This window comes from Falco naumanni, chromosome 1 (genome assembly GCF_017639655.2).
Source record: "Falco naumanni isolate bFalNau1 chromosome 1, bFalNau1.pat, whole genome shotgun sequence".
NCBI lineage: Eukaryota > Metazoa > Chordata > Aves > Falconiformes > Falconidae > Falco > Falco naumanni.
Window position 1 is genome coordinate 107,403,516 of NC_054054.1, and position 27,065 is coordinate 107,430,580.

General features: G+C 43.8%; 1 protein-coding gene and 2 long non-coding RNA genes across 3 annotated transcripts in view; 1 reads left to right on the forward strand and 2 right to left on the reverse strand.

Moving 5' to 3' along the window:
• The window catches only part of LOC121098223, a 49,753-nt gene extending 47,700 nt beyond the window's left edge, over positions 1–2,053 (reverse strand). Inside the window, exon 1 of the long non-coding RNA XR_005831210.1 lies at positions 1,944–2,053. This is a non-coding gene — a long non-coding RNA (uncharacterized LOC121098223). The remainder of the gene's footprint in view (positions 1–1,943) is intronic.
• A 7,898-nt stretch (positions 2,054–9,951) lies between these two features.
• LOC121098235 lies at positions 9,952–16,932 on the forward strand. The gene is made up of 3 exons (XR_005831217.1): positions 9,952–10,066; positions 15,868–15,870; positions 16,920–16,932. It is a non-coding gene; the product is annotated as an uncharacterized LOC121098235 (long non-coding RNA).
• UNC119 (unc-119 lipid binding chaperone) lies at positions 10,052–26,621 on the reverse strand. The gene is made up of 5 exons (XM_040615958.1): positions 26,450–26,621; positions 16,291–16,404; positions 15,279–15,381; positions 13,407–13,579; positions 10,052–12,527 (listed from the first exon to the last, which is right to left on the reverse strand). The coding sequence occupies exons 1-5, from the start codon at positions 26,565–26,567 to the stop codon at positions 12,415–12,417; spliced, it is 621 nt and encodes a 206-aa protein (XP_040471892.1). The 5' UTR covers positions 26,568–26,621; the 3' UTR covers positions 10,052–12,414.
• Positions 26,622–27,065: the final 444 nt, after the last annotated feature.

Sequence of the window (27,065 nt, forward strand, 5' to 3'; positions counted from 1 at the left end):
CTGAAAACAGGGGGAGAAAGAAAGAAAAGAATGATGTTTTCCCAGTCCAAGGCTAACGACATTTGCTTAATCAGCCTAAACCAAACACATTATGCAAACAGCTATTTCTGTCTAGGGAAAAAAAATGTCTTAACTGTAATTACCATAAAAATACCTTATTACCAAACAGAAGAAAGTCTTCACTGTTTCCCTCTCCAGTATATGATTAGGAAAAATTTGCACTCTAAAGTTTAGGATTTATTAGTTTAACCTTTTTTTTTTTAATTGCATCTTTCATTCAAACTTCAGAAAATTCAGATAGCAATTTATATTGAAACTATGTTTGCAAGCTCTTTTTCTTGACATGAGCCCAAATTTACAGTTATAAGACTTCAGGCTAAAGTAGGCTGCTACCCATATGTTTTCCTCTTCTTGGTATAAAAACTGAAGACTCATTTGCTTTCGTTGATACAGTTCTTTTCAGATACCTTCATACCTTTAACCCTGGCACAGCACCGAGCTACTTTAAAACAAGTGATTAATAGGTATTACGGAACAGATAAGTATTAAATAACACATCAATGTTACTTTGTGTCTCTAATTTTGCACACAAAGCTTGAAAAGTGCAACTGGTCTACTGGCTTTTGCAAATAAGTTTAAGCTACTGGCTGAAACAAATATTTGGATTCCAGAGTGTTAATGTTCCATTTTTACACTTAAGACTTCCAGATCTGTGCATAAATGTGTGTTTAGACTACTAAATATCAAAACCAGTAAACACTTTTACATAAGCTTTTTCTGACTTCCTAATCCATTTATAGTCTAACACAAACAAAACCAAAACATTCACTAGCTGAAGAACTACATAATTCACCAGGCATCCCCTCACTGCAATAATGTGAACGGAATCTTAAAGTAGCATCTCCCATGTGTGGCCATAGCAAAAAATTTAATTGAGAACTACTGATTTGTTCCTCACAAAAATAATGAATGATGGAGTTAGTTCATAAAATAAAATTTAAATCCAGTCCTTTCAGAAGCCAAAATGGGCAATTATTTTTTTTTTGTCCAGATAAAGAAACAAACATGCACAAACAGTATTTGTTTGCACTGAAAATACTGAAATTACTGAAAATAAACAGCAGTAGGAACACCACTAATGCATACTGGATTTATTCCTCTGAGTGCTACTCAGTCAGCTAGCACATTGATGAAAAATTTAGGTATCAATATAACAAATGTTGAATGATTATGAACTGCCAGATCTCAGCAAACAGCCATCAGTGTGAAACCATTACCAAACACGAGCCCTCCCCAGTGGTGAAAAGCTGGCAGTCGGTGCTATTCAGCATTTTGTAACAATGATTTTTTTTGTCTGTTATCGACACGTCAAGATTCCTTTCTGGTACCCTATGGTTACAGATTTCCAAGCTTAGGCTCAGCCTAGCGAGGGGCACAGAGATAAGCAGGAAGCCAGACAACCTAGCAGCCTTTACCAAGATTAACCTCTCCAAATAAACACATGCCACAAGACGCCAAAGGGCGCTTGGAAGCAGCTTCCAAGATCCACTGAATTCACACCAACTTTGCTGCAAACTGTTAGCAAGCATGCTACACGCCTCAGGGCCAATACTGATGTGCAAACCCCTATTAAACCTTCAGCCATCTGAGTAACAAAGCCCCAAAATATTTTGCTGCTTCGATAAATTGGAGACTTACTATTCTGAATCTATCGATTTTTGGCTAGGGCACACAAGAGGAGAGTAAAACCATTAAAAATTTATTCCTGACAAAACCAATTAGGCCCAGCTGCACAACAGAGACCGCCGTTAGTCGCATTACTCAAACTTCTTATTCACACACCCGTCACCAGAAGATTAATTACGTCAACTAAGAAGCAGCAGGAGCAGGCGGGAGGATGACAGGCTCCCAAGCTAGCGCTGAGGTGATTTACCGACACCCACCTCGCCGGCAGCGGTTTCCTGCCGCCCGGCAGGGAGCACCCGGGCTACCGCCGCTTCCCGCGGCCCGTCATCTCCCGTGCACCGCCTACTATCGCGATATGGCCGGGCCAGCCGACAGGGCCCCCGCCGGCGGCTCCGGGCACGGGGTGAGGCGGCCGCCTCACGGCGCTGACGGCTGGTGGGGGCTGGCCCGGCCCGCCCCGCCCGCTGATTGGCCGCCGCGGGGGTTTGAAGGGAAGGGCGGGAAAATCCGGTGGGCGCCAGCGGGGTTACTCCGCCTCAGGTCGGCAGCGCGGTGCCGGGCCGCCTCCTGCGGTGCCGGAAAGGGCGCGCTTCGTGCGCGCAGAGTGAGAGGTGGAAGGCCCGGCGGCGGGCGGGGATGAGTCATGGGCTCAAAACAAGGCAGGTGTGGCCCCGCGCTTCCTACAGGACTCCTTCCCTTCCCTTTCCTTTCCGTTCCTTTCCAGAAGCCTCTGGGGAGGCGGCTGCCCAGCAGATTCGTGCTGTTGGAGCGGCTGCGAGTGGCCACGCACCGAGCTCTCTCGGGTAGAAGCAAATCACTAACAACAACACCACCCCACCCCCACCCACCCACCCCCCCAAAAAAAAAACACACCACAAAACAACAACAACCACCACCACTGGAGAAGGGAATTTGCATAATCTGGATGAACAAAGAATTTTAAGATCTCGCTCAGGCAGCCAGTGAAGAATTTAATTTCAACCACATGAATAAGCCCAGCATGTTTGTGCCTGTCTGAGGCTCCAGGCCTAAATGATTACTTCAGGTATTTATTATACTTGTCTTTAACTTTATGACTTCAGAATTTAAAAAAAAAACAACAAACAACCCCAAAACCTATGGAAAAGTATTTTCTACCAAATACCCAGTTAATCTAAGGAGATAAACTGCAATACTTTAAGTGTAAGCTTTTTCTTTAGCTGGAAAATATCTTTCTCATTTTAAATTATCTTGCAGAAATGTAAACGTTAGCTAATGTAATAGTCTTCATTATTTGTCACCATAAGATATCTACATGGTGACACTTATGCTTGTGTTTCCTGCAAGCGCCTGTCACCAGATAGCCACAGGAAGCATACGCATGTATTTCCCAGCTGCAAAAAACACTTCTGGACTGTTATTTCAAATCTAGTTTATGACAAATGCCAGCTGGTTAACTCCTGGGCGGAGAACATCTTTAAAAGGTACATGACATCTTGGTGTTAAAGAGATTTGGTGTATCTGGGGCAGAAAAGTTTTATTTCCTCTGAATTTACAATCAGGTCTCTGTGCATGTTTTAATTTTAGGGGACATGTGTACCCTCTGTTCTCCTGACTTATGAAACTGTACAGACATCAAAGTAGTCAGCAGGTTTAATTATATAAGGTTTAATCATTACATACAAGGGTGGTAAGGTATGCATCTGGGAAATAAAAACATGATTTTCAAAACAAGATGAATGCCAGTGAACAGAATAACATTTGTGTAACTGTGGTATGCTGTAGCTTTTGCAACATCATTCATAAAGAAAATGTTTTGGGGTTGAGTTTTGGTTTTGGTGTTTGGCTTTTTTACTAAAATAGGGTCTAGGTATTTCTAGCTTTCAGGTCTGGTGCATGTAGCACCCTTCATAGCTGAAACTGGGTCTGCTACATATGCTCTAAAGATACTTTGTATGCCTGTTTCTTTGCTTGGCTGCATGTGGGAGAAAACACACTAGGCAGCGTACGCAAGACTAGCAATTACTCCATAAAAGTAATTATGATAATTTACTGAAAGCTTTACTATCACTGCCAGACATTTCCCCTTGCCCAGGTTTGCTACTCCAATTTTTTCTTGCCTTTATTGAAAAAGCAAAAGCTACGTACACTTCTATAGCAAGTACAAGAAGTACAACTGTGCGCATAACTGTTCCAGTAAATATGGTAAAACTGGCATATTCCAGTGATTTGCCATCTGGAATAATTTTTTACTCTTTATAGCTAAACTATAAAGATTATAAAATATCCAGTTTGATATTCGCCTCTTCTGATTGATTCTGTCATTCAGTAGGAAAGGAATAACTGAAAGTGTTTAGAACTCCTCTCCCATGTGTTAACTTCCTTTTGTAAAATAAATTTCATTTTGTGTTTTCTATATTACTGTTTGTAACTTCCCTGCCTGTTTTTATTTCTTGCTCCAAATTACTTTCATATGCAAGCTTCATTAACATGGTTTATGCCCTCTACTAGAATAATTAAATTATTCTTAAATAAAACAGGCCTTTGTTATTTAAGGTCCCATGTCAGCTTTCAAAATAATGACTGGGAATCATCCAACTGCAATTATGCTCTACCTACCTAAACTCTCTTTGTAGTTTTAATTAAAATATATTATCCAGCATGATTTCACCTCCTATTTTAAGTTCTTGTACAGCCCCGGTTAAGGGGGAAAAAAAAAAAAACCCTTTGTAAAGCAATACTCCTTTTTGTGGACTTAAATCGGTAGAATAAATACTTTTGTTTTATCCTAGCATGCAATGATAGACTTCCATAATCTCTAAAATTTTCTTTAAAAAGAAGATACATTGTCTTTAAAGGTATATGCTGGGAAACTTGGAATAGTATCTCACTAAGAAGTGTTATTCCTAGTTAAGAAATGTTAAGGGAATGCAATTTACAGACAGATGAATGCACTTGAACGGTGACAAAAGAATTAGAAGCATGGTGCGAACACATATGGTTTGCCACAATAGCTAAGCAGCCAAAAAATGCCATAAGAAATAAGACTCTGAGGAGGGGTACAGGAATCTCCAGGATGATTAGGCATATTTATTAATAAATGAGACCAACATACTAGCTAAGGAAAAAAAAAATGAAAAAGCATTGTTAATGCAGTGTATTTCTGACAGACATTTAACACTGGGAAATTTTATCTTGAATAAAATTTGGTGTGGTTTTTTTTTTTTTAAAAAGGTTCTGTTCATCCTCAGAAGTTTTTTAATGAGTCCAGGTAGTTATACCTGAGCATTGACGTGCGGAATCATACTCCACAACTTGAGGAGAGTTATAAAGCAGGTATGTTTATTGTGGTGCAGAGTGCAAGCAGGATTGCTCCTCCTAACTTGCACACTTAATTTTACTCATAATACATATTTATACAGTGAAGTTGGTTAGTTCTGCCCTAAGTCTATACCTACGAACTAATTATTGGTTAGTTGCTTTCTTGCTTCAATTTAAAGGTACAGTTCATTTTAAATTTACTACACATGCTCCCCGAACGGGGGATCCATCCTCTTCAGGGGGGCCGTTTGAGTACGAGGTCCCAATCTCCCACCACCACAATTATTTTACCCTAGTGTCCTTGAGTCTTATCACTTCAGTAGTTTCTTTTCTCTTAGCAGTTAGCACGTCCTTGTTAGAAGGCTCCTTATTTACCTTCTTGTTGGGTTCATCTACATCTGTACTAACTGTCCCTTCTTGAAGTGAGGAGTGGGCCAAGTTCCTGACCTTCTCTTGCAGACAGTGAGGCTCTTGCTCATGTCTTGATGTTTCTGTTATCTATGCAGCTCCTGTCTGCAGCAGAGTTTTAGGGTTTTCACTATATTTTCTTGCATCAGCATCAAAAGCAGATTGTTTAACCTCCCTTATTAGAGGTATTAGTACTGATTTTACTCTTTCTTCTCTGTAGGTATTCAGTGAAATCAGCACCTAGTCCATTCAAGAATTCTAAGAAAATAGACCTGATGCTTCCAGTTGTTTTAGTAATTCTGAGAGTAAGCTTAAGCAGGAGAAAGCCTCAAACCACAGAGAACATGTACAGGCAAAGCCAGAAACTATCCTCCAATTTAGAAGTGCTTGTAAGAGAACTGATGTCAAACTTTTGAGTGTATCTTCATTGCAGATTTCAGATGAATGATTGCTGAACAATAGTCACATTACAAACCTGTGCTCTAGTCATCACCTTATTGCCGAACTCAGTAGAGGTATTTCATGTAGCTACAAGCAATAATCCAGAAGTTAAAGCCTTGCATTAATCCATTTCTTCTGCAAGTTCCAGTACACAATGATTGTTCTGCTGGATACTGTGTCACTAAGGCATCCCCAGTAATTCTGAAGAATCAAGATGAGTTACAGCAGCTATTTTCAAACAACATTATACTTCTTTTCCTCTGAGAGTAGGTAAGTTGTTCTGCTCCACAGAGAAATACAGAGATATTCCCAGGAACCTTTGACTAAAATATCAAAAATGTCATGATGGAATTACCCGAACACAACTCACTTCAGTCTGAGCAGATGTTTCAGTTTTAGTTGATATGGCAGAGATGGCAATTGCAGGTGTCATATTAATTTCAAAAATTGATTCTCCGTAGTGCAGCCAACAGACTTTTCAAAAGCACAATCTGGTGCATAACTGTGATCTGTGGAACTCCAAAGTTCTGTTAATGTACTTTGAAAATAATTTAATTATGCCCCAAGATCTTTTCACCAGTCAGAAAGCTGAATCCCATTTAAACACTTTCAATGTAACCATTTTACTTATGTAACTGGGCAAACCACTGCAGAGTTTTTACATGTTCATTGCTTAGTTTATAATCATCAGAAAGTGAAGCTAGTTACATAAGTTTGCACAAACCTAGAGTTCAAGTATTGATGGGAGACATCTGAAACGAAAATTAGAATGGTTTCCATATGCTGATATAAATATTTAAATAAAATAGTCACTCTCATTTCTAGGATCAATAATTTATTTAGGTTTTTTTTACATTTTGCAATTTGTTACAGGAGAAGAAACACTTGCTAATGAACGTAATGGAAAAAGTTAAGCGTATTCCCTAGTATGCACATTTATGACTAAGCTGCCAATATTAAATAATTTTAAGCAAGTGTACTCCCTATTTAATCCTTGTATAAATTAATTTTAGTACTTTCCTTCTCCTACAGGAAGACTAAATCGTAGCATCTAATTTTCTTTGTCCTGAAGTCTCAATCTTTGCTCTCGCTACTTATCTATATGCAAACAAGTCAAACAGACTAGTTGCTGAAGCCAAAGCCACAGAAGTGGATTTGGTGCCAAGGTTCCTTTTTCTCCTGGCAACCTACTTGGTTTCCTACTGTCCCAAAAGGAAACAAAAGACTCCCAGTTTTCTGAAAACCAGATTCTCTGCATGACAGTGCATCGCATTGCCACTGAATGGGCCACAGTGGATGTTCTTATAGGAAACAAATCAGGTAACTAACAAGATACAAAGAATTATAAATGAACTTGGTAAAAATGTTTCTAACATTTTCCCAATGGTATATTAACTAGAATCCTACTTTCCTTCCACAAAAAATATATTTTTTATAAATACATTTTAATACAGACAATTCTGATTCTATGCAAAAAAGTCAATATCACATTCAAACAGGTTTTCTCAGTGTAGCATTAAGATACAAGGAGACATCACAGTAGGCATTAACACAGTGATTCTAGGGAGGCAGTTAACTACAGCTCGTGAACAGATACACAGACACACCATTTCACCCGCTTAGTCAGACTGTCCTGTGATTTAGAAAACAACTGAGCTGCAACTTGAGGCCTAGAGCATCACACTTTTCAAATATATTTCCATGTTTAGAAAATGATATGAACTGTCAATGAGAGTTAATATCTGATTAATATTGAAACATTTGTATAAACTTAGGCAGTGCTTATGCTGGGGGTATAGAAAAGAACTGGTAACAGAAGCTACCAGCTATCTAAAACTCAAGAGAAAAAGCATTTACACTTACCATGGCCTTAAAGCTCATGGTTCCAATTAGCTGAAATTAACTCTCTTCCTCTCCTTGTCCCTCTCCCTCATTTTTTCCGCAAGATAATGTTTACCACTAGAGTCAATGCATGTAAACCTGACCAGCTTTTGTGCAACACATGCAGTTCTAGTTGCTCTCCATGCCTGCCCCCCGTAAAGGATAGCAGTAATCTCTATAGTTTCATTCCTAATCAGATCTAATTACAATTGAGCTGTTAACCATATTTTTTCAGGTTATGAATAATTAATAGAACATTTTTATAATACTTATTAAGAGAGCTGGATATTAGCATTTTCTTACCTGAAATAGCTCCCAAATGATCTTTGCATGAATGAGTTCCCTTTAATTTCTGTCATGAAGACTGGAATTTAGTTTTTATAGGTCAAAGTGTAGCACTATTTCTCATTATACTTTAATAGTCTGTATGCTCAAAATGAAGGAATTTGGAATGTGGTAGGCTGCAATGTTTCACACAGACAGCCACCGCTTGGACGTTCTACACGTTTTTAAAATGAAACTCAAATGGAGGACGGAGGTAGCAAATAGAGCAATCTTATTGACCTGCTCAAAAACACAATGTAGAGAGAGATTATGAGCAAGAACTAAACCCCACCACATTGCTTTTAAACCTGAAGAGACCTCCTACTTAAAAAAAAAAAAAATATTCTTCTGAGTCAGGGAGAGTGGATTATTCAGTTAATTCATAAATGTCACCACATAAAGGATACATTCATAGAAACAGTTTTGGCTTTTTCCACTGATCTGAGAACAAAGTTTCTAGAATTTAAACCATACTTATATTTGATGTGTTAATTTTTAAAATAATTTGTTCTCTTTCTGCCTTTAAAGTCCGTGAATTATTAGATCATGCAGCATGGCAGTTAACCACAAATGTATTACTGTTGCTTTTCTTTAAAAAACCTGAAGTTTAAAGGATTCCAAGACTGAGAAAGTGAGAGAATGTGTTGAGTTATGATTTCCTTGTCTCTCAGAAAAATTATGTAACTATTAGGACTCACAGAGACTTAGTTTCTTTTTCCAAGACTAATTCTCTCTGTAAAGTACACACATAATCCTGTTTTATGGTGGGAAACAGCTAGCCATTATTAGCAGATAATCTTGGTTAGCTCTTAAGATGTTTTCTTTCACTTTCAGAAAGTCAGATCCCGAATTTCCAGACTGGCTCATTAAAACAGAGCTTTAGTGCTAATTAAAAGAATTTTTAAAATGAGACCAAAGAAAAATAATACAAGAATTATTTTTCCAGAGCCAGTATTTGGTGATTTTGTAGATGAACTTTCAAAGTAAACCCAATTATGATTAATATTAACCCACAAAATAATAACTAGTCAAGAAGATAAAATTCTTCTGTGAACAATACTGTTAAAATCTGATTTTCAACTGATCTATAATAAGAATCAGCTGCCAATTTAAGAGAAAAAAATGTGGGTTTCATTTTACAACAGACCTGAGAGCTCTCAGCCCCCTTTCAGATGAAAATTGAAGTTGTTCAGTGCTGTACAAAGTGTAGCGTTTAACATTAAATTTTGCGCATAGTTTTAATGCAAAACAAGGACAGAAGTGGCATTAGAACAGCAGCTGTACTGCAAAAGTTTTTGAAGAAACACTCTTCTAGTGCTGTTTATGTGCAACAATACAATGCCTCATGTCAACACTATACATTATACCACTGCAGAAACAGAAAAGGAATGGGACCTCTCTCTTGGACAGTGATTCCACATGTTTGTAAACACTGTGGATGTAGCTGACCTTAAACAAATGCTAACAAAGTGTTTCCAAGAGAAAGAACAGTGGTAAGTTTTGCAGTGGGATACAAAAAACCCCTCAGCTTCCTTACAATTCCCACAGAAAGTTTTGTTATTTGCCTTGGTTTAAGAATCAGAACTTGTTATTTGTAGTAGGCTGCGGGGACTTTTAAGAAAAGTAAAATTCCTCAAACTGGAAAGCCAAAGCCAAAATAGGTTGACATTTATTTTACTGAAAATGTCCAATATTTTTTTCTGTTTTAAATTATTCCTAATAATAGAAGACAACAAATATACTTAATAAAATATCTCCTATATGATGCACACTAAATTTTCTGTTAACCTGAAGTTATTACCCATAGAATCTGAATTATCAGAACAGTTAGCAGAATTCAGGAGATCAGTAGTGGATATTTCATCCCTTTATGTTTAACCTCAAACCTACCATAAAATGCAGTGTCAGAAAGTCCATTCAACAACATACCACACTATTGGGAACAAAGTAACTTTCTCTAGGTTCCTTTATAAAGGGGCATGTCTACCACTCAAATTTTCATTGATTAGAGTAATACTTCTATGAAGTCCAAAGTCTTAAAGGGAGGCAGCATTAAAAAAGAGCAGAAAATTACTGTTTCAGATCAGGTGACAATGATACGCTATACAGAGAGGATACTCAGTACAATAACCTAAAAGCCTGCACCAAAATACAACTGCTTTCACCAAAACATACCGAGATGTATATTTGTTTGAAACATACATCTGTTTGAAATGTATGACTGGCAATTCTGGGCAAGCACCATTGCTAGAAGAAGTCTTTTGAAAATTTTACACACAGAATTGATGATTATGAACACCAGGTGAGAGTTGAAAGACACCAAAAAAAAACCCTGTATAGGGTGCTAGTTATAAACACACACACTTTCTTCTTCTTGTATCTTTTTTCCTTCAAGATTTGGAACAAAATTTGTAAATACTTAAACTACTTAAACTTGCAAAATCTCATTGAATATATAGAAAATTTAACAGCCCTGATGAAAAAAAAAAAGGGGGTGGAGAGACCTAGACTTTTTGAAACTATTTTAATTTTCAGTAATTATTGTGCTATATAACTGAATGATCAGTAGCTCAAAGCATTGTACAAATACTGAGGAAATTCTTTGTAACTCTCAAACAGCTAAGTAGCTGTAGGCTAATTGTATGATTTAATACACTAGTGACAAAAAGTGATAAATACAAGTCTCATTGTGATAACAGTTGCTACAAGATACTAGTGGTGTAAAATCAGTGAACTTTATGAACTTTCTTAGCTATCAGTCTTAAAAGATTCTGTGCTGTAACCTAAACTCACTGCATTTTCTTTAGAAAACTGAATCCTCTTTCAGAAGTAAAGCCAGCCAAGCCAAATACAAATGGTAACACATTAATAGTGACCACAACCCCAGTAAAAGCACAAAAACCTCCCTGTTCTTAGGCAGATGGCTACATTTGGAACCATTTGTAGTTCTGTTTGACTTGGGCTGTGACTAGAAAGATGTTAATCACGACTGGAAATGGTATTTTATAAAAATTATTACAATCACACCTATCTGAGGCTAACATATAATGTTCCACTTAAACTCACAGAATTAGACATGGAGACATCAAGTATTTATAGAAATATCTACAAACTGCCTTTTATTTTTTTAAAGTATCACTGAACTGACCTTCCGAGTAAGGGTTTCATGACAACAGGCTACCCCACGCAGCCTTCTCAGCTTTTGTTTTATTCTTTCAGTGTTGCTACTTCTTTGCACTTCTACCTTTCTAAGAAGCACATGCTGAGAAATGTGGGCAAAACTGGTCTTCTTGCAGAGTCTGAAGAGAGAGCTCTTGCTAAATTTTTGCTGTGCTATAAAGTCCTACATTATTAGACTTAGTTTCACCTGTACTAATATCTGATGCAAAACATTTTTAACAAAGGGAAAACAGTGTCATAACATTCTTCAAGTTCAGATACAGATGGAAAATTGGAAATTCTGCACTCTCCAACTGCCCTAGACAAATGAAAGTGTTGCTCTAACAAGCAGTGCTGAAGCCCTTATCTTAGTATTGAGCAGAGATGTAAGAGAATAGACATAGAAAGAATGTTAGCTATGTAAAAATGGTAAAGCAAGCTGAAACCCTTCAATTTTTCCTGATTATTCTGCAATCAGTTTGCAAAAACTGAATGGGAAATGCTTATGGAGGTTCATAGACCTTCAATGTTATTTTGCCTTCATCTGCAACGTAAAAGGCTGGTACCTGATTAAAAACAGCTCTGTCACTGAGCTACTGGTCTTCATTGAGAGTTTCAGTGTTTCCAAGATTAAACAGAATATTACATAGATGGAACAAAACTAAAGAATGAGATACTCGAACTAATCTAAAGATGAAACTTGCTTTTGCAAGATGTTATGCTCGACATTTTCAACTGGAGGTACAAGACAAATTGACCATGCCTTTGAAGCATTTGCAAAGAGAAACAAATAAACAAAACTGCATTTGCATCCATCCACTCACATGGTTTCTCAGATTACACTCTCAGAAAGCAATCATGTCTTAAAAAGATACTTGAGGGCAAGAACACAAATCTGCAGAATTAGGGCAAAATCCCTCAGGTCCCACAAGGCCATTTTCAAAGGAGACACTTAAAGAACTTAGGGAAGTGGTAGCCAAAGATCATTTAGCATTGTAGAACCACTTAAAGTTCTGAAGAACTAGGTCTGCTTCAAAGCTCAAAAAAGATGAGACTGGCAAATTTAGTCATGAAACTCCTACTGTGGCAAAGAGTCCTGGGTTTGTGGATCCTTGTCCAGTTGACATTGTAGGCAACAGAACAGAAGGTGGTGGTATCCCTGACGACTTTGATAGGAAAGGGAAGGCCAGCACAGGTTGGTCGTCCATCCTGTGCTCAAGGTCCTCCACTGTATGAATAATCTGCCTTGTTGTGCATCACGAGCTTGTTGTCTACAAAGTAGAAACTGTCCGACTGTGTCTCATATGGATGAAGGATCATCTCTCGAACTGCAAGGCGGGGAAAGAAAAAAATTAAAAATCAGTTGTGTTACACAGAAGCCCTACCGAGGCAGCACTCTGCACTGGGTTTCAGTTACGTTTAACAGCATTGCTCAGAAAGCAGCAAACTCTCAAGTGAAAAACCAAACCAAGAACCTACCCAAACCGTTTGTTGATTGTATCTTTTAAAGAACTGAAAGATCATCAAAATACATTAAGGCACCACACGTCTAAGTGCTTTACCTAACCACCAAACAATATCACACTAGAGTTTGGATGGGGGTTTTGTTTTGGTTTTTTTTTTAAAAAAAAAGGTGATAAAACAGCAAACTCGGGTAAAATGTGCTCTGGTGTGACAATAAGCAAGCAGCAGTGCATTGCTGTATTTCCCACAGACTGTAATATTAGCGCTGACATACATTATTAGGGGTTGTAAAGAATATAAGATCACACAGATTTAGTACTCATGCTATTGTATCTTGGGAGAGAAAATAAAAGTTATGTTCACACTAAAACTAAAATCTCTCAAGCTATCAGTATAGCACATCAAACATTAAAAAGAGAACATAACATTTAAGTCATCCATTTATTGGACATCTTTTTAATCCTATTATTTTTGCTTGTTTTATAACACAATTATCTTTTTTCTCCCTGACAGTGAAGCTTCCCTTTTATGAATTAAAAAAAAAAAAAAGAAAAAACAACTGTCTGGTGGGTGACAAGACACATGCTACTAGAAAACAAAATCTGTATTAACACAGATCTGAAACTACCTGGAAGTATTTTATCCTACCCACTTTCTACAGACAGCTTTTAAAAAAGGGCTTCCTCAAAACACCTTAGATTAACATCACTGTGTGGTAAACCCAGTAATTAAAGAGAACTTACTGAGATCCTCAGAGAGCTGTGGGAATTCATAGATGTGCTCACAAGTATTTTTGCTGCTGGGGATGCAGAACCCAAATTCAAAATCAAAACTCTTAAGCAACTGATCCCGGAAGTAATGCCTCTCAATCATGCGGAAGTTATTAATGGGTTTGTCCCCTACTGTGAATTCCACCCTGAAAAAGGATAAGACTGAAATGAGCTTTCTTGCTTAAGCAAGATTTGCAACCGTTCCTGAAAGGTAGAAGAGAGCTCTTCTAAAAAAAAGCCAAAAATATAACACAATGGTACTACCAAATTATTATCTCCTCTTTTTCTGAAAGCATGCTACGGGGACACAACATAAGATTACAAATCTAGATTATACTATGTTTTGATTCTTTTTACTCAAAAAAAAGGAGAGATGCAAGACAATTTTACAATCTTAAACTCATCTTCAGTGAGGGAAAGATCCCTCCACCCATACTGGACAGGCACTTCACTAGGAGTTGCTTTGAAGTTTCATACAAGTTAATTCTTCTGATGGGTATCAAAAACAAGCCAGAGCTACAGAAAATGGTTTTCTGTTCTTGCTCAGTAAATGGCAAAGGGGGACAAGTTTCAGCCAGTACTATATTCAAGTACCTTTTCCCAAGAAGCATGACCTCTTGGAGAAGATAGGTAATAGTTACACAGGATACACTATAAGTAAAAGCCAGGAAGGCACAGTTACTAGTTTGGCACAAACCAAAAGTATTTACCATTTTAACCAAACAGTGGCCAAAGAGGTGCTAATTGGTATATAAGTAGCTTTAACTTTTCTTCCAAAACAAAATCTAAATGTCACATCTTTAAGATTAGCAGAAAGCAGTAATGGCAACCTTACTCTAAGTACATTCTCTGACAACAAATTTTAATTTTTTTGCATCATAACTGAATAATACTGAATTCTAATCAAGCTTGAAAATCCTTTTTTTTTAAGTGAGGCTACTGTACATCACTTATGACATATACATTTGCTGCTGAAGGGATCTATCAAACTGTACTCCAATGTGAATCCAAACTATACCTGAAACAAATCAATTTGTGCTGGAAACTGTAACTGTTGCTCAATTATAGTATTATGGACTTAATGACATAAAGAACCTGCCATGCTATGACCCATATCCTTCTAAAAGCTCCACTAAAGACAAAGCAGCCCAACAGTCTGCTCTTTGGAGGGCCAAAAGGGGAAATACAAGCTGAAAATTGCATCTCCACATGCATGCTTTTTAACTGCAGGTAACTCCGTAGTTAGTAGTAAGTTAGTAGTGATAGTGTCGTTAGCAGTAATCTCTACTAACTTTTACTAAAGAAACAATACACTATGACACTTGTATTATAGTAGCAACAACTTTGGCTTAAAGCTTTACAGAAAGACGCTTTAGGTGTCACATTTTGGTGTGGTTTATTGATGGATGCAAGCAGTACTACCAGACAGGTCAAAGATCATTCCGGTGCACAAAGCGTCAAACATTACTTCACCATTTCATGTGCATCTATGGATTAATGTTTTGGGAGGAATGCAGTGTGCAAGGCTGCAGACACAACTTTGATGCTGGCAGAGCCTCTGACAAACAAACTATAACGCACAGAAAAGAGCTGGAATACCTCGGTAGTCTTATTTTGCCCCTTTAGCATTCATCTCCTCAACACCATGCCTATCCCTGAGGTAAATAAACAAGCTAAAGGGATGGAGAAAGCAAGGCAGCCAGCAAAGATGTTTGGACATCTTTATAATAACAAAAGGTCCCTATTAAATCAACTCATTGACAGGATCAACAAGCAAAAGCCATTTTTTATAATATTTCAGTTGTTTCCTGTACTAGAAAAAACAGCACAGGAGCAACTACTTACGTGGCTCCCACTTGCCGAAGTCTAAGAAAAGCTGGAGTAAACTGGTAGCGTACAAACCGTCCAGCATTGGGGTCAATGTCCTTCTTGTCATTGTGTTCACGTTCTGGAAAAGCGCAAAGTAAAGCTCCGTCACAGCCGTTTGAGAAACAGAAACTCGGTGAAAATACTTGCAATCACGCATTATTGAGTCGTATAGCCAGGAAACTGTTCTGAGAAAGCCTGATGATGTGCTTACCCTCTTCTTATCCTCTCTGAGGCATCTACTACCGGTCACTCAGAGACAGAGTATTGCAAGATGGCCCTTTGGGTTGATACACTTCTTTTGAAGTGACTTACTGCTCCTACCTCCGATTCAGGATTGCAGCAAGACTCTGACCAAGCCATTTCCCCTTAGCACATCTGGTTTGCTATCTATAAACTACAGAAAACTTCCTCTCACCTGCAGGAAGATGGGGAAGATTTAAAAGAGCGCTTGATCAAGAAAAGAACAGTTGCCCTGGTTTTTGATTACCACTGGCAACAGGTAACACTTTGACAGTTTCAGGTAACACCTAAAAATTACGAAGAAAAAAAATATGCACATTTTCAGTTTGTCTGATTTGCACAACTGAAAAAGTTTCTTGCTTTTGCAAATACCATTTTCCTGACTCCTGAGTGAAAGATACTAACAGTTAAACTATGTACAGGGGACTCTAGCTGATGAACAGCCAAGAAACGAACACACGGTGATCTCCTCCTCCTCTGCTTCTGTTTACAACATCCATCTGTCCTTTCTCATCACAGATGGCAATCATAGGAATACAGCAGCAATGAGTTCTGTTCACTGTGTTGGTACAAAGGGACACCTGAATAGTATTTCTGCTGCAAGCTGGGACTCTAGCCCCTCTTGCAGTTGAGAGCATCTCCTACTTGGGGGGAAACATATTGAGTAGAAGGAGTGGGAAAAGGCAAAAGGAAGCCGACACAAGCATTTGTTTGTTTGTGAAAAGAGTTATTTTGTGTGTGCACTCACCTGAAGCTGCTGGTTTGGTGATTTCAAACAAGACTGTGCCAGATTCCATGTCCCGGATTTTGAACCTGGTGAAGTCTATCTTGTAAACATTTTCCTCTGGAGTGCACAAATAATCTGCAGAGGAAAGCAAAATTACATGAAGGCTGTCCAAATTTACCAGGTATTTCTGGCTGTTCTTCAGAGGGCACAACCAGCAGCAAGAGCAGCCCAAATGCATCTCCACTACTACCCTGGGTTTAATCCAAATCTATGAAGACAGTCTCAGTTCTGAATGTTCACACCTGGTGGTGTGTGTCCTGTGTCCCTGCTGGGACAGGACAGGGAAAAGGCTTCTCTCCCCCAGCACTGGGAGGTCATCGCCTTTTTTTCGAAGCCTGTGCCAACATCTCCTGCATCCATTTCCCCACAGGGTATTGAGAATAGTCAGCACCGCCATGAAATCCCAGCCTTTTCAGTGTAAGAGGCTTTGCCTGTTTTAAAAACTGCCCTCTGGCAGAATGCAAGTGCTAAGCAGCTTTGTGAGCCCTAAGCTGCCTGCACTTAACTGGAACAGGAGTGTCCTCCCTTGTGCCACCTCCCCTGGCTCCAGACCTCTGCAAAGCACTCCACCAGCACTTGTCCCATGCAAGACTTCTTTTTTTTCCTCAGCACTGAAAATAGTGTTGAAGCCTTTCCCTGAATTAGGAGAACAGCCTGGGAACAGATCCCTTCCCTGCTTCCACCAGAGTTGGGAGAAAGCCATTGTTCCTGGCTTCAGCCTTGCTGTGCCCGGGGACAGCTTCCTGGCCTTGGTATCCGCCTCCTCTCTGGGGAAAGAGCAGTGGTACTTCATTTGCACTGCACGTATAAACACAGAAGGAACGCTGCTCCGATAACTAACTTTATCATGACAAATCTACATAAATGTTGTATGTCTACAAGCCAGGTGTGGTTTTGAATGACTGTGCATCTGCCTGTTGAAGGAGACTTGTTTTGGAGATTCTAAGGTGAAAGTAATACTTTAACATTCTAATTCTAAGCCCTTTCTCAGCCACTAATTCCTGCTGTTAGTCTGAATTAATAATTTATTTCTGTCTGCTTTCCTATTTCTAAAATTCAAATACATCCATTCACCTCAGGCTTATTCAATGACTACAAGAAAACAAGTTACAGCGAACTCAGAGATCACACCAGCCCACTACAACCCTACTTCAGCCAGATCAGTAGGTACGATTCAGGTACCTACATTATGGCTGGGGGTTATAGTTCATGGGCAGTGGTTAGCACACCCCATAGATAAGGAGTTAAGAAAAGATTGCTGCGGCAGCGTAAAACATCCCCAACGCCACACACTGTGACTACCAGGCATCAGGGCTCTCATGCTGGGCTCTGTAATTACAGAAATCAGGTCCCTCTGTAGCAAGAGACCAAGATAGCTGCAGTCAGAAATAAATGAAAGATTGCTCCTAGGTGCTGCTGAGCATGGCCTGCACGTCTAGCGCCTGTACTTCCCTAGAAGCCTGTCATTCTTTGCAAATCTTAACTGGGAGAACCATCGGAGTGCTCACTGGTACAAGGAACAGAGGTGTTCAACATGCTCTCTGAAGTTTTACTGCTCTCCATCATCACCACCATATGGAGGATGCTCAAGGGAACAGGCTTGAAGAAAGGGGACTGTATTCAAAGCATCTCTGGCATTTGGCAGGGAGGTCTCCCTTTCCTACCAACACTGCGCCAAGCAAAACTAGCTCCAGTACCCATGCTATCAGGAAGAACAAGAATAAAAGCTCAACCTTTTTACTACCACAAGAAAATGCAAGCCTACTGTTAGAAGAAATAGCCTAAGAACTGCACAAAATTGTCTTTTCCGTCTTCAACAGTAGCCAGGGAGATGGGACAGAAATTTAAACCAACCCCTTGCCTTAAGCACCAACATTTAGCAATCCGCGAGTAGATGTCCTGCAATTACACGATGATTTTAGGTTCTAACACACCAGCCAGCCCAAATTCTTAACTCATCCCACAAGTTCCCTGCTCCAAGCAGCCACATGCAAAACTCAAATTGACAGCAGCAGGCGCAGCTTCCCACAGTGCCGGCTTCACCTCCCTCGGCCCACGGCCACGCTGGGACCAGCTGCTCTCCATGAAGGCAAGGAGCTGTACCAGAACAGGCTGGCCAGTCTCCTGGGAGCCCAGGACACCTTCCCTAGAGCACGCAGGCAAGCCTGAAGCCGCGTTTGTCTGCAAGTTAATTATTAAGTGTTTTTACTCCTGCAGAATTCCTGCCCATCCAGCACCATGGCAACAGCTTTATCCCCCTCCTTGGCAGCAGCCTTGCTGCAATAACAGTGTCCATGACTCATCTGGAGGAGAGGAGTGCCAAGCAGAGCCACCGAAGAGGAGTAAACCCCAGGCAGAATCCCCACCAGGCTCCTGCTCATTGATGTTTGCACCCCTGCCCTACATCTTCCAACTCTTTTTTGCACTGAAAATATTTTAAACCTTTTTTTTTTTTTAAATCAACATGCCAGAATCTAACTGGATGACATCTGGGAATATTAGCTGCCAGAGTACTGCAATCAAGTGTTTTTTCCTCCTCTGGCAGCGCCCAGTCTCCTAGCAGGAAAAAAAAAAAAAAAAAGAAAAAAAGGGGGTATATATTCTTCTCAGTTTGTATTGCATTTGCTTGCTGCAATTCCTGTTAAAACAAACAAAGTAGCCACATGCTGGTTTTTTCCCTGTACATAAGACACTGGAAGGTCTTACTGGGAATGGGCTGCTTGCAATTGGCAGATACTTCTGCTTAGCTGAGCACTGTCACATTTGCTAATCTCATCCCATACATACTTATTTTTAAATTACTGTAGGGCCCAGTTGCCCACACTTCCATGACGCACTTAAATGTATCATCTGCTTTCATTATCCTAATTCACCGTCACCACAATTTGGGGAACGGAGGCAGCATCCACGTCTATTTCAGTTAGACATAAGGCAGCTCAAACCTCCACCAAGTGGGTCATTTACCAGAAAGGTAGGCTTGGTCTCTCAGCACAGAATTTTGTCATTATTCCACTTCCCCTGAAGCAAGTTGCGTTGTTTCCCCATTAATAACTAAATAATCATGGTGTCTCCCTGAACAAGCCTTCAGTACTGGCCTGATTCAGGGCTGGCAGAGGGCACACTCCGAACAAGGGATGAAGGGATGGACGCATCTGCACGGCTTAGGAATCCCAGCAGGTTGGCTTTTGTCCCGAAGTACCCACATTAAATAGTGCAAAAAAGGTCACAGAAGAGAAGCGTTTCCTACTCCTTCCAAAAGCCCAGTGAATCCCCGTATCCCAGACCTCCATACCCAAACCCTTCCTGGGAAGAGTTGCCAACCGAGTTGAACTTGTTCTCAAAGCAGAGAGCAAACTCTTGCAACATGCCCAAACGCAGGCAAGGAATGAGCAGCTGCTTCTCACTCACACATCACTGTTCCTACTGGCTCCTCTGCAGCTTCTTTCCCATAATCTCCATACCATTCCCAATGATTTGCAACTCCCCACTCTTAGAGACATGTTCTATCTTAACCCCTACCATGGTTTTGAAGAGTAGTGACACTGTGGTGATCTCAGGAAGCAGCGGAGGTGATGGACCTCCTGAGCCAGACACAATGGATTCCTTCAGGAATTCTCTTGTTCCCTTTGTATGAAAAAGTGACTTCAAACCCCCAAACAGTGATCTGTAGCAAGACATTCATTAAACTCTAGCTTTGTTATCAGAAACAGTGGACGCTCATTCCCTGTTTAGAGCTCTGAGGTGGTACCTCTGCTGCCCAATCCAGAGGAGAGCCAGTCCTCATCCAGGAAAACTTCCTCCCCTCCCAAATCCAACCAAGATTGCAAAAGGCACCAGCAAAACAGCCTAGACAATGACAGCAGGCACTGCCCATTCTTCTGTGAACAATGGTACACTGTGAACCCTGGTGCGTATTTCCAGCCATGTATTTTAGCAAGCTGGTGTTACAAAGGAGCACAAAAGGTGAGGGATAATACAGTGCCAGATAATACAAGAAGAAAGCTAATGAAGGCACTTTCCCCTCCTGCCCTCTCCCTGTTATTTCAGTCATCCAATGGATGAGATTAGGTGTTTGATCCTCATCAGAGAAAGCTAAAAGTCAGTCCTCTATTTTCAGATTTCCTTTGCAACCACCCCACCAGGCACATTTTATTAAGAGGAGTTCACAGGCAATAGGGTTAAGCACTCCTTGTTGTACTTCTTTTAAGACCCCTTCTCTGCAACCAGGAGAAAGCACGTGTCCCCTCTCACAGACATTACAGATATTTCTGTGGTGCTCATCAGAGCGTCTAAGCTCAGATCGGGCTCCTATTTTAAGGCTTTAATAACCCACAAAGGAAAGCCCCGTGTACCTGGGGTAGGCAAGAGCTCAAAACCTGGTCGTGAAAATGGGTGTAAATCAAGAGGATGCTGTACAAGCAACTGATGTAACAGCAGTGACTTGTAATAGGGACGTCTCTCCCCAACACAGGCAATAACAAGAATTTGGGGAATGAGAAGGATTCTGTAGCTATGCAAGCCTATTTCTTAACATGTATTAGCCACCAAGGTCAGAAGCTATTTTGAAGACAACTCCCAAGACATAAGCCAGGTATAAAGCAAAGACAACTGCAGATGAATTGCTGGGAGCTGGAGATTAGGAGATTATCAGATTGAAGAGTCTCAGGAGGAAGCGAGCAAAAATAGCACGAACCCCGTGAAGAGGCAGAGCAGTGACGCAGGACAGAGTGCAAGACCTTGAGGGGAAGGCAGGGCAAGTTCCAAGCGGTATTGATATGCCTGCTTAGACACCTGGAGTTCAATTAAAGAAAAAAGAAACCATTTCCCCTGCCCTCTGCATCAGCAGTTCAAGTCCTGTAAAGAGAGGGCAGAGAAACAAGCTAAACCAGCCAGGATCTGCTCCCTTCCTGAAGCCCTAGGTTTTGCATAAGCAAAGCCAGTGGGGGCAAGGAGAGGGAGGCATCTGCAGCCCTCCCACCCAGCTCATTAATTAGGCTGCTGTGAATGCCCCAGAAGAAAAAATCTCGCACCAGAAGGATCCCATGGGAGTTATTCCCCAGCGGCACATTTACTGACCAACGCTGTGAATGAAGCAGAGGGCTGCATCCCAGCAGGCTCCGAGCTGGGGCATTTACAGGGTCCCCATAGCCCCTAAGGTGTACCCACCTGGCAGCGTGCCTTGCCACACGATGCACCCAGTCCCACCGCATGGCTCACCAGACTGCTTTTTGTGGAAGCCAGCTCATTATTTTTTTTTCTTTTTTAACTAGAGCTTTCCAGACTTCACCCTCTCACAATTAATTTGATCACAGCCCTCCAGCCCTTGTTAAGGAAGGATGGAGCTGCTCTTCTCCCATCCCCATGGCATCCAAACACTCTTTCCTGCCCCCTTGTTCATGCTGATGGCACTCAGATCTGAAACCACCTGCACAACATTAACAAAACCAGCTCACTTGGCTCTTATACAGGGCTAAGCCAAAGCAGTCGGGCCCTGCCCAAACCCCCAGGATGACTCCCCCAGCACATGCCACAGCTCCCCCCTCACCTTTGCCATCTCCACCAGGGACGGCCCAAACCCACAACACCGGCAGAAGGAGGAACCCACTCAGCTGCCAGCCCAGCACCCCCTGCTACACGCACGCCATGTGTGCTGCCCCTGGGAATCTTAACAGTCCATATTGTACTGTGAGACTACTGAAAAAACCCTTCATCTATGCAACACTTCGAGTTATGTGTTACCACAAAGCCTTGAAAGGGTTCATAATGTATGTGGTGCTGCTGAGGAAAGGAGTCACGGGTGTGAGCAGCTTGGCACAGCTCTGGAATATCACTCTGTGACAAGAAATCAGCATACCAAAATGCTTTTTTACACATCACAACCCTGGACAACCCAGAACAGTGATTCATTAACCTGTCACAAACACCCCCAGTTAATCAGAGCTCCTAATACAATATTTTTTCCCAATGAATTGGGGAAGGAAAGTCACGGTCCACGAGCAGCTTTGCAGACTGATTCGCCCACATCAGCTTCCCATTAATGCTACAGGGAAACTGGTATGAGAGTCACCCACGGAAGGTCTGCCCCGACCCACCCATCAAGGCAGCCCTCTGCCAAGCTGGCCTTTAGCTAAAGCTGCCAGAAGCCTCAGAGAAATCCTAAACGACAGCTCGGGGAAGAGATTAGCTTCAGAAATGATTGTGTGTTCCTTATTCTTAGGTTTTGTTCTGTAGTTGTTTCCAAGTATGTAATCAATTATTTAACCCTTCAGTTTGCTCAAATAAAATAAGCCTTAGAAGAAAGCTTAAAATATAAGCTTTAATCTAGTATTACAGACAATCTGTACAGGTGCCTGAAGCTGCGATAAGCAGGGCAGCCCTCAGAGGCTGCAGCTTGCTATTCGTTACCTGTCTGTTTGAAGCCTGGCACTATTGCATGCTGGCAAAAGGCGATGGTGTTACAGGGGCTCTAATACCTTTCCGCTGACCGCTGATGACTCTGACCCCAAAGATGGAGGAAAAAATTGAAGCTCTGCTTGAATTCACCTTGCCCTGCAGCTAACGTGGGAGTAGCACAGCATGACCCAGCAAAGCTGTGGTCAAAGACAGGAGGGAAGGTGGCTGGCTCCATGAGGTAGGGACATGGCATTCACAGCCACCAGCATCCCAATGACTGCAGACAGACTCCTCCGCTCCTCTGGCTGCTTCGATAATTAATTGCAATTTGAACTGGGCTCAGCCCCGTTCCTTTGCCACATAAATTAACCACATCATAAGGTTTTTCCTCTTTTAGTAACCGCAGTTGTGTGAGCAAGTAACAAATCTTGCTAATTGCAAAGAAAATGGTTCATTTGCTTTACACCTCATCCAGCTGGAGCAGCACCAGAGCCAGCCCAGCCAAAAGGCCCAGATATTCCAGGGCAGCACCCCAGAGCCACCAGGCTGGACCCCAGCGTGCCCATAAACGTTGTGGCCCTGGAATTGCTGGAGAATTTAATATTGAAAGGATGTAGCATATGCAGGACAGTTTGCACAACTCCCCCTTTAAGCTTATTAGAAGCACATTAAGAGCAGAGCCCAGCTGGCTCTTCTGGCTGGTAGCACAGGGGGTTTCTCTGGGTTAGCAGTAAACGTGGTTTTGCCACAGAGCCACATCCCGCATCTCCACCCTCCTGACCCGAGACATTTAACATTTGGTTATTTATCAGGTGCACCTACTGGAAAAGCCCAGCTGTGTTTCCTGGTGAAAAAGCAAGGGATTTCCCTAGACCCAAATCCCAGAGGAGGGCTAGCAGCCCACCTGCCTGGTCAACAAGTAGCAACCACTAAGCAGCTACTTGGCTCCACAGAGACCTGGCTCTTCCAGGTCTGAAGGGTGAGCAGATTTGACCAGTCCACTAGGAAGTACCAAGGAGCTCCGCAGCAGGCAGAGCAAGCGTAAGACAGCAAACCCTGGCTCCAAAAGAGCATCTGCAAGATCAGCATGCCCCAGGCCCATGCAGGGCTGCAAAGGCCCCCCCGGGTGGGAACACAGTGCCCTGTTGCCGCGGGCAGCCATGCCACAAGTTCCTTTTGCAGCCAGATCCAGACCGTACTCCACGCAGGAGCTAGGATTCTGCCTCTTCCCACACAAGCTAGAAGGCCATTCAAAAACATACAGGCTACTCATGGTGTAAGCGTCTCTAAAACAACGTTCCTGTGGTACCAAGCCCTCCCCTAACATGGTTGATCCTGGGATTCATTTGCTGAAGCAATCTTCAAATGTGGCCAGGCCACACCAGGCAGCACACAGCTCAGCCGCAGTCCCTCAACAGTGCGAGCGACCCACAAATTTGGATGAAGATGGCTTATACTCCACCTGGAATAACAATGGACTACCAGGACATTTCTGCTGCAACCCCACCACCAACTCGCCCTTCAGCTTCCAGCTTTCTGGAGCACCATGACTTTGGGCATCAAAACCAGAGCTGGTGAACAGGGCATCATGTTTGCCCTGACTCAGCATCTCCAAGAGAGAGGTTGGGGCTGGGGTAGCCATGAATTTGTCTCCCACAGTCTGGTCCTTTCTCCTCCCTGCAGCACCCTCCACTCGGAGCAGAAGACTGGAACGGTTGCACATCAGTATTTTTGGCAGTTTGTTTTTAAGAACTTGCTGTAGCACATGGAAATGAGGAAAGGCCACAGAATGCCCCAAATAATCATTACGTGTTCAGGGTGAGAAAAATACTGTTGTATCTTTGCTCCCTGTGTTAAACCCATCAGGTAGAAAGCTGAGCTTGAGAAAGGGTGCTACAAAACGTTGCTGGGTATGCTCAATGCAGATGTATCGTATACCTGTATCCTCAAACGCTCGCTGAGGATTTCAGGTGCAGAGAGCATTTGGTGGCCCACATGCATGCAGCAGAACAGACAAGCACATCCCATGGGAAGGCACTACCCAAACACAGCGCCTGGCTCCTATTCGGCATGACCCATCCACACCTGCTGTACTACCCTCGTACCAGCAAGCCTCATAGCAGGAGGGGAGCAAAACATTTTCATGCATTTCACACCTTCCCCATGCTCCAAAGCGTGCTGCTCCTTGGTTGGAAGAGGCAGGTGACAAGCCACTCCGTTCCCAGCCTGGCTCTGAAGCCAGAGTAACCAGCTCAGTCTTCCTCGCACCCTGGGGAGGCAGATGCTTACAGAGAGCCACGCACCATCCACGCTGGCCAGAGTGATGCCACGCAAGGTCTGCATGCCCCAGAGCAAGGGTGTGGGGTGGCCATGTGCCTGCAGCCCCTCCAGATAGCACTGCCGAGGGCAGGGACATGCAGGCTACCATAAAGCAAGTACCCAAAGTGTTCAACGCAGCCATTGCTTGGATTTACCTTCTAACTGCTGCTCCTCTGAGCACGCTGGCAGTACGTTCCAGCGCCTGCTGCACCGCTCTGCCTGCTGCAGGCCGGGGATTTCAGGGCCTGGGCAGGGCATCACGCCACTGCAGCCCCTCAGAGCATCTCAGCAGCTGGGAGAAGGGGACCCAAGGACCCACCAGCAGCAGCAGCCCCTCTTTCAGAGGAGCCTCCGTAACCCCTTTCTGCGGGCTAACTCTGAGCCCCACAGGGCTTTCCCCCCACCCTGCTCACCATGGGCACGCACCAAGGCTCGCAGCCGCATCCTTCCCCCCCAGGGCTCATCACGCCGCAGGGACACGCAACCTGCTCTCAGGCCACCATGTCACAGAGGCCACCAAGGCAAAGCGAAGCAGGGCCGGCCAGGCCAGCCCCCTCCTCCCTGCCAGCAGTGCTCTCCCCCTGCCCAACCTGCTGCCCGCAGGGACCACCCGCAGGTCCCTGGGCATGCAAAAAGGCCTTTTTGGGGGCAACAGGGCAGACCACCCCTGGGCATCGCTGAGGCCAGGCTGGGGTGAGCCACATGCCTCCTGCCTGCCCGGTGTGCTGTAACCATGACAGGTCCAATGCCGCCGTCGCCACCGCGCAGGCGGCTGCCTGGTCCCAGCCGAGCTGCTCTGCCAAGCACAACAAACCCGCCAGCTCGCGCGCTCCCGCGCCTGCCGGCCCCCGAGGATGCTCTCAGGACCAGTGGTGCTATACTGGGGGGCTGCAGGATAGGTCTGCAATGAAGCCTCCCCCTCCACGCTGCGGTCACAGATTCAGCCTGTCCCCCACCTCTACACCAGCCCCACGGTTGTGGACGTGGGCTGGGGGCTCAGCTTGGCCCAGCCCTGCGCGCAGGGGGCACAGGCATGGAAAGGGGTGATGGGGGGGAGCAGCGGGGACGATCTCACCACTGACCTTCGACCCCCGGGGTGGGGGGCTGCTCCACAGCCTGTGCAACCCTGGGCTTGCAGGGAGGGCAGCATCCTCAGCCCCGAGCCTCGGGTCCGAGCATCCCCCGCCAGGCGGCCGGTCCCTGCTCCTTCGGTGGCACCCAAACCCCAGGGACACCTCCGTGGTCCCCGGGGAGGGGGGGACCGGCTCCCCTACCCCCCCACCCCACCCCTCACGGGCCGTTACCGCCGCGCCAGCCCCAAGGAGCCACGGTCCCCATCCCCTGCGCCCCCGGGGCTGGGCACACAGGCGCCCCCCGACCCCCAGGCAGCCCCCTCCCCGGCACGCACCGCTGGTGACCCGCTGCAGCCCCAGCACATCGTCGGGCCCGATGAGCGCCTTGCGGCCCAGCTCCTCCTCGGTGCGCGCCGCCGCCGCCCCGGCCCCGCCGCTCTTCTTCACCTTCATGGCCCCGCCGCCGCCGCCGCTGTGAGCGGCCCCGGCCCCGCTGCGCGCCGCCGCCGGCCCCGCCGCACCGGGAGGGGCATCACCGCCCCGCCCGCCCCGCGGCCCGCCCCCGCGCCACCGGCGGGGGGGGCACGGCTACCCGGAGGGGGGTGCATGGCCCCACGGCTGCTCCGGCCAGATCCCGGCACCGGGGAAGGCGGCATTCCCCCGGCGGGTGTTGGGGGGGGGGGGGGGGGGGGGGGAAGGATGTCAGATGATGCCAACCGGCCCCCCAGGAATGGTGGTGTGGGGCTGGTCCCTATGGCTGTCCCTGAGAGCACAGGGGACACTCCGCGGCAGGGGGGGGGGGGGGATGACCACCCACCCCCAAGAACCTCAGGCTAATATAGGGGAGGGCCTGGACCCAGCAGGGTGGAATGGCCCCAGGAGGCTCTGCCCCCACACCCATCAATAAGGAAGAACTGTGCCCCCACACACCCCCCAACAGCTGCACCCCAT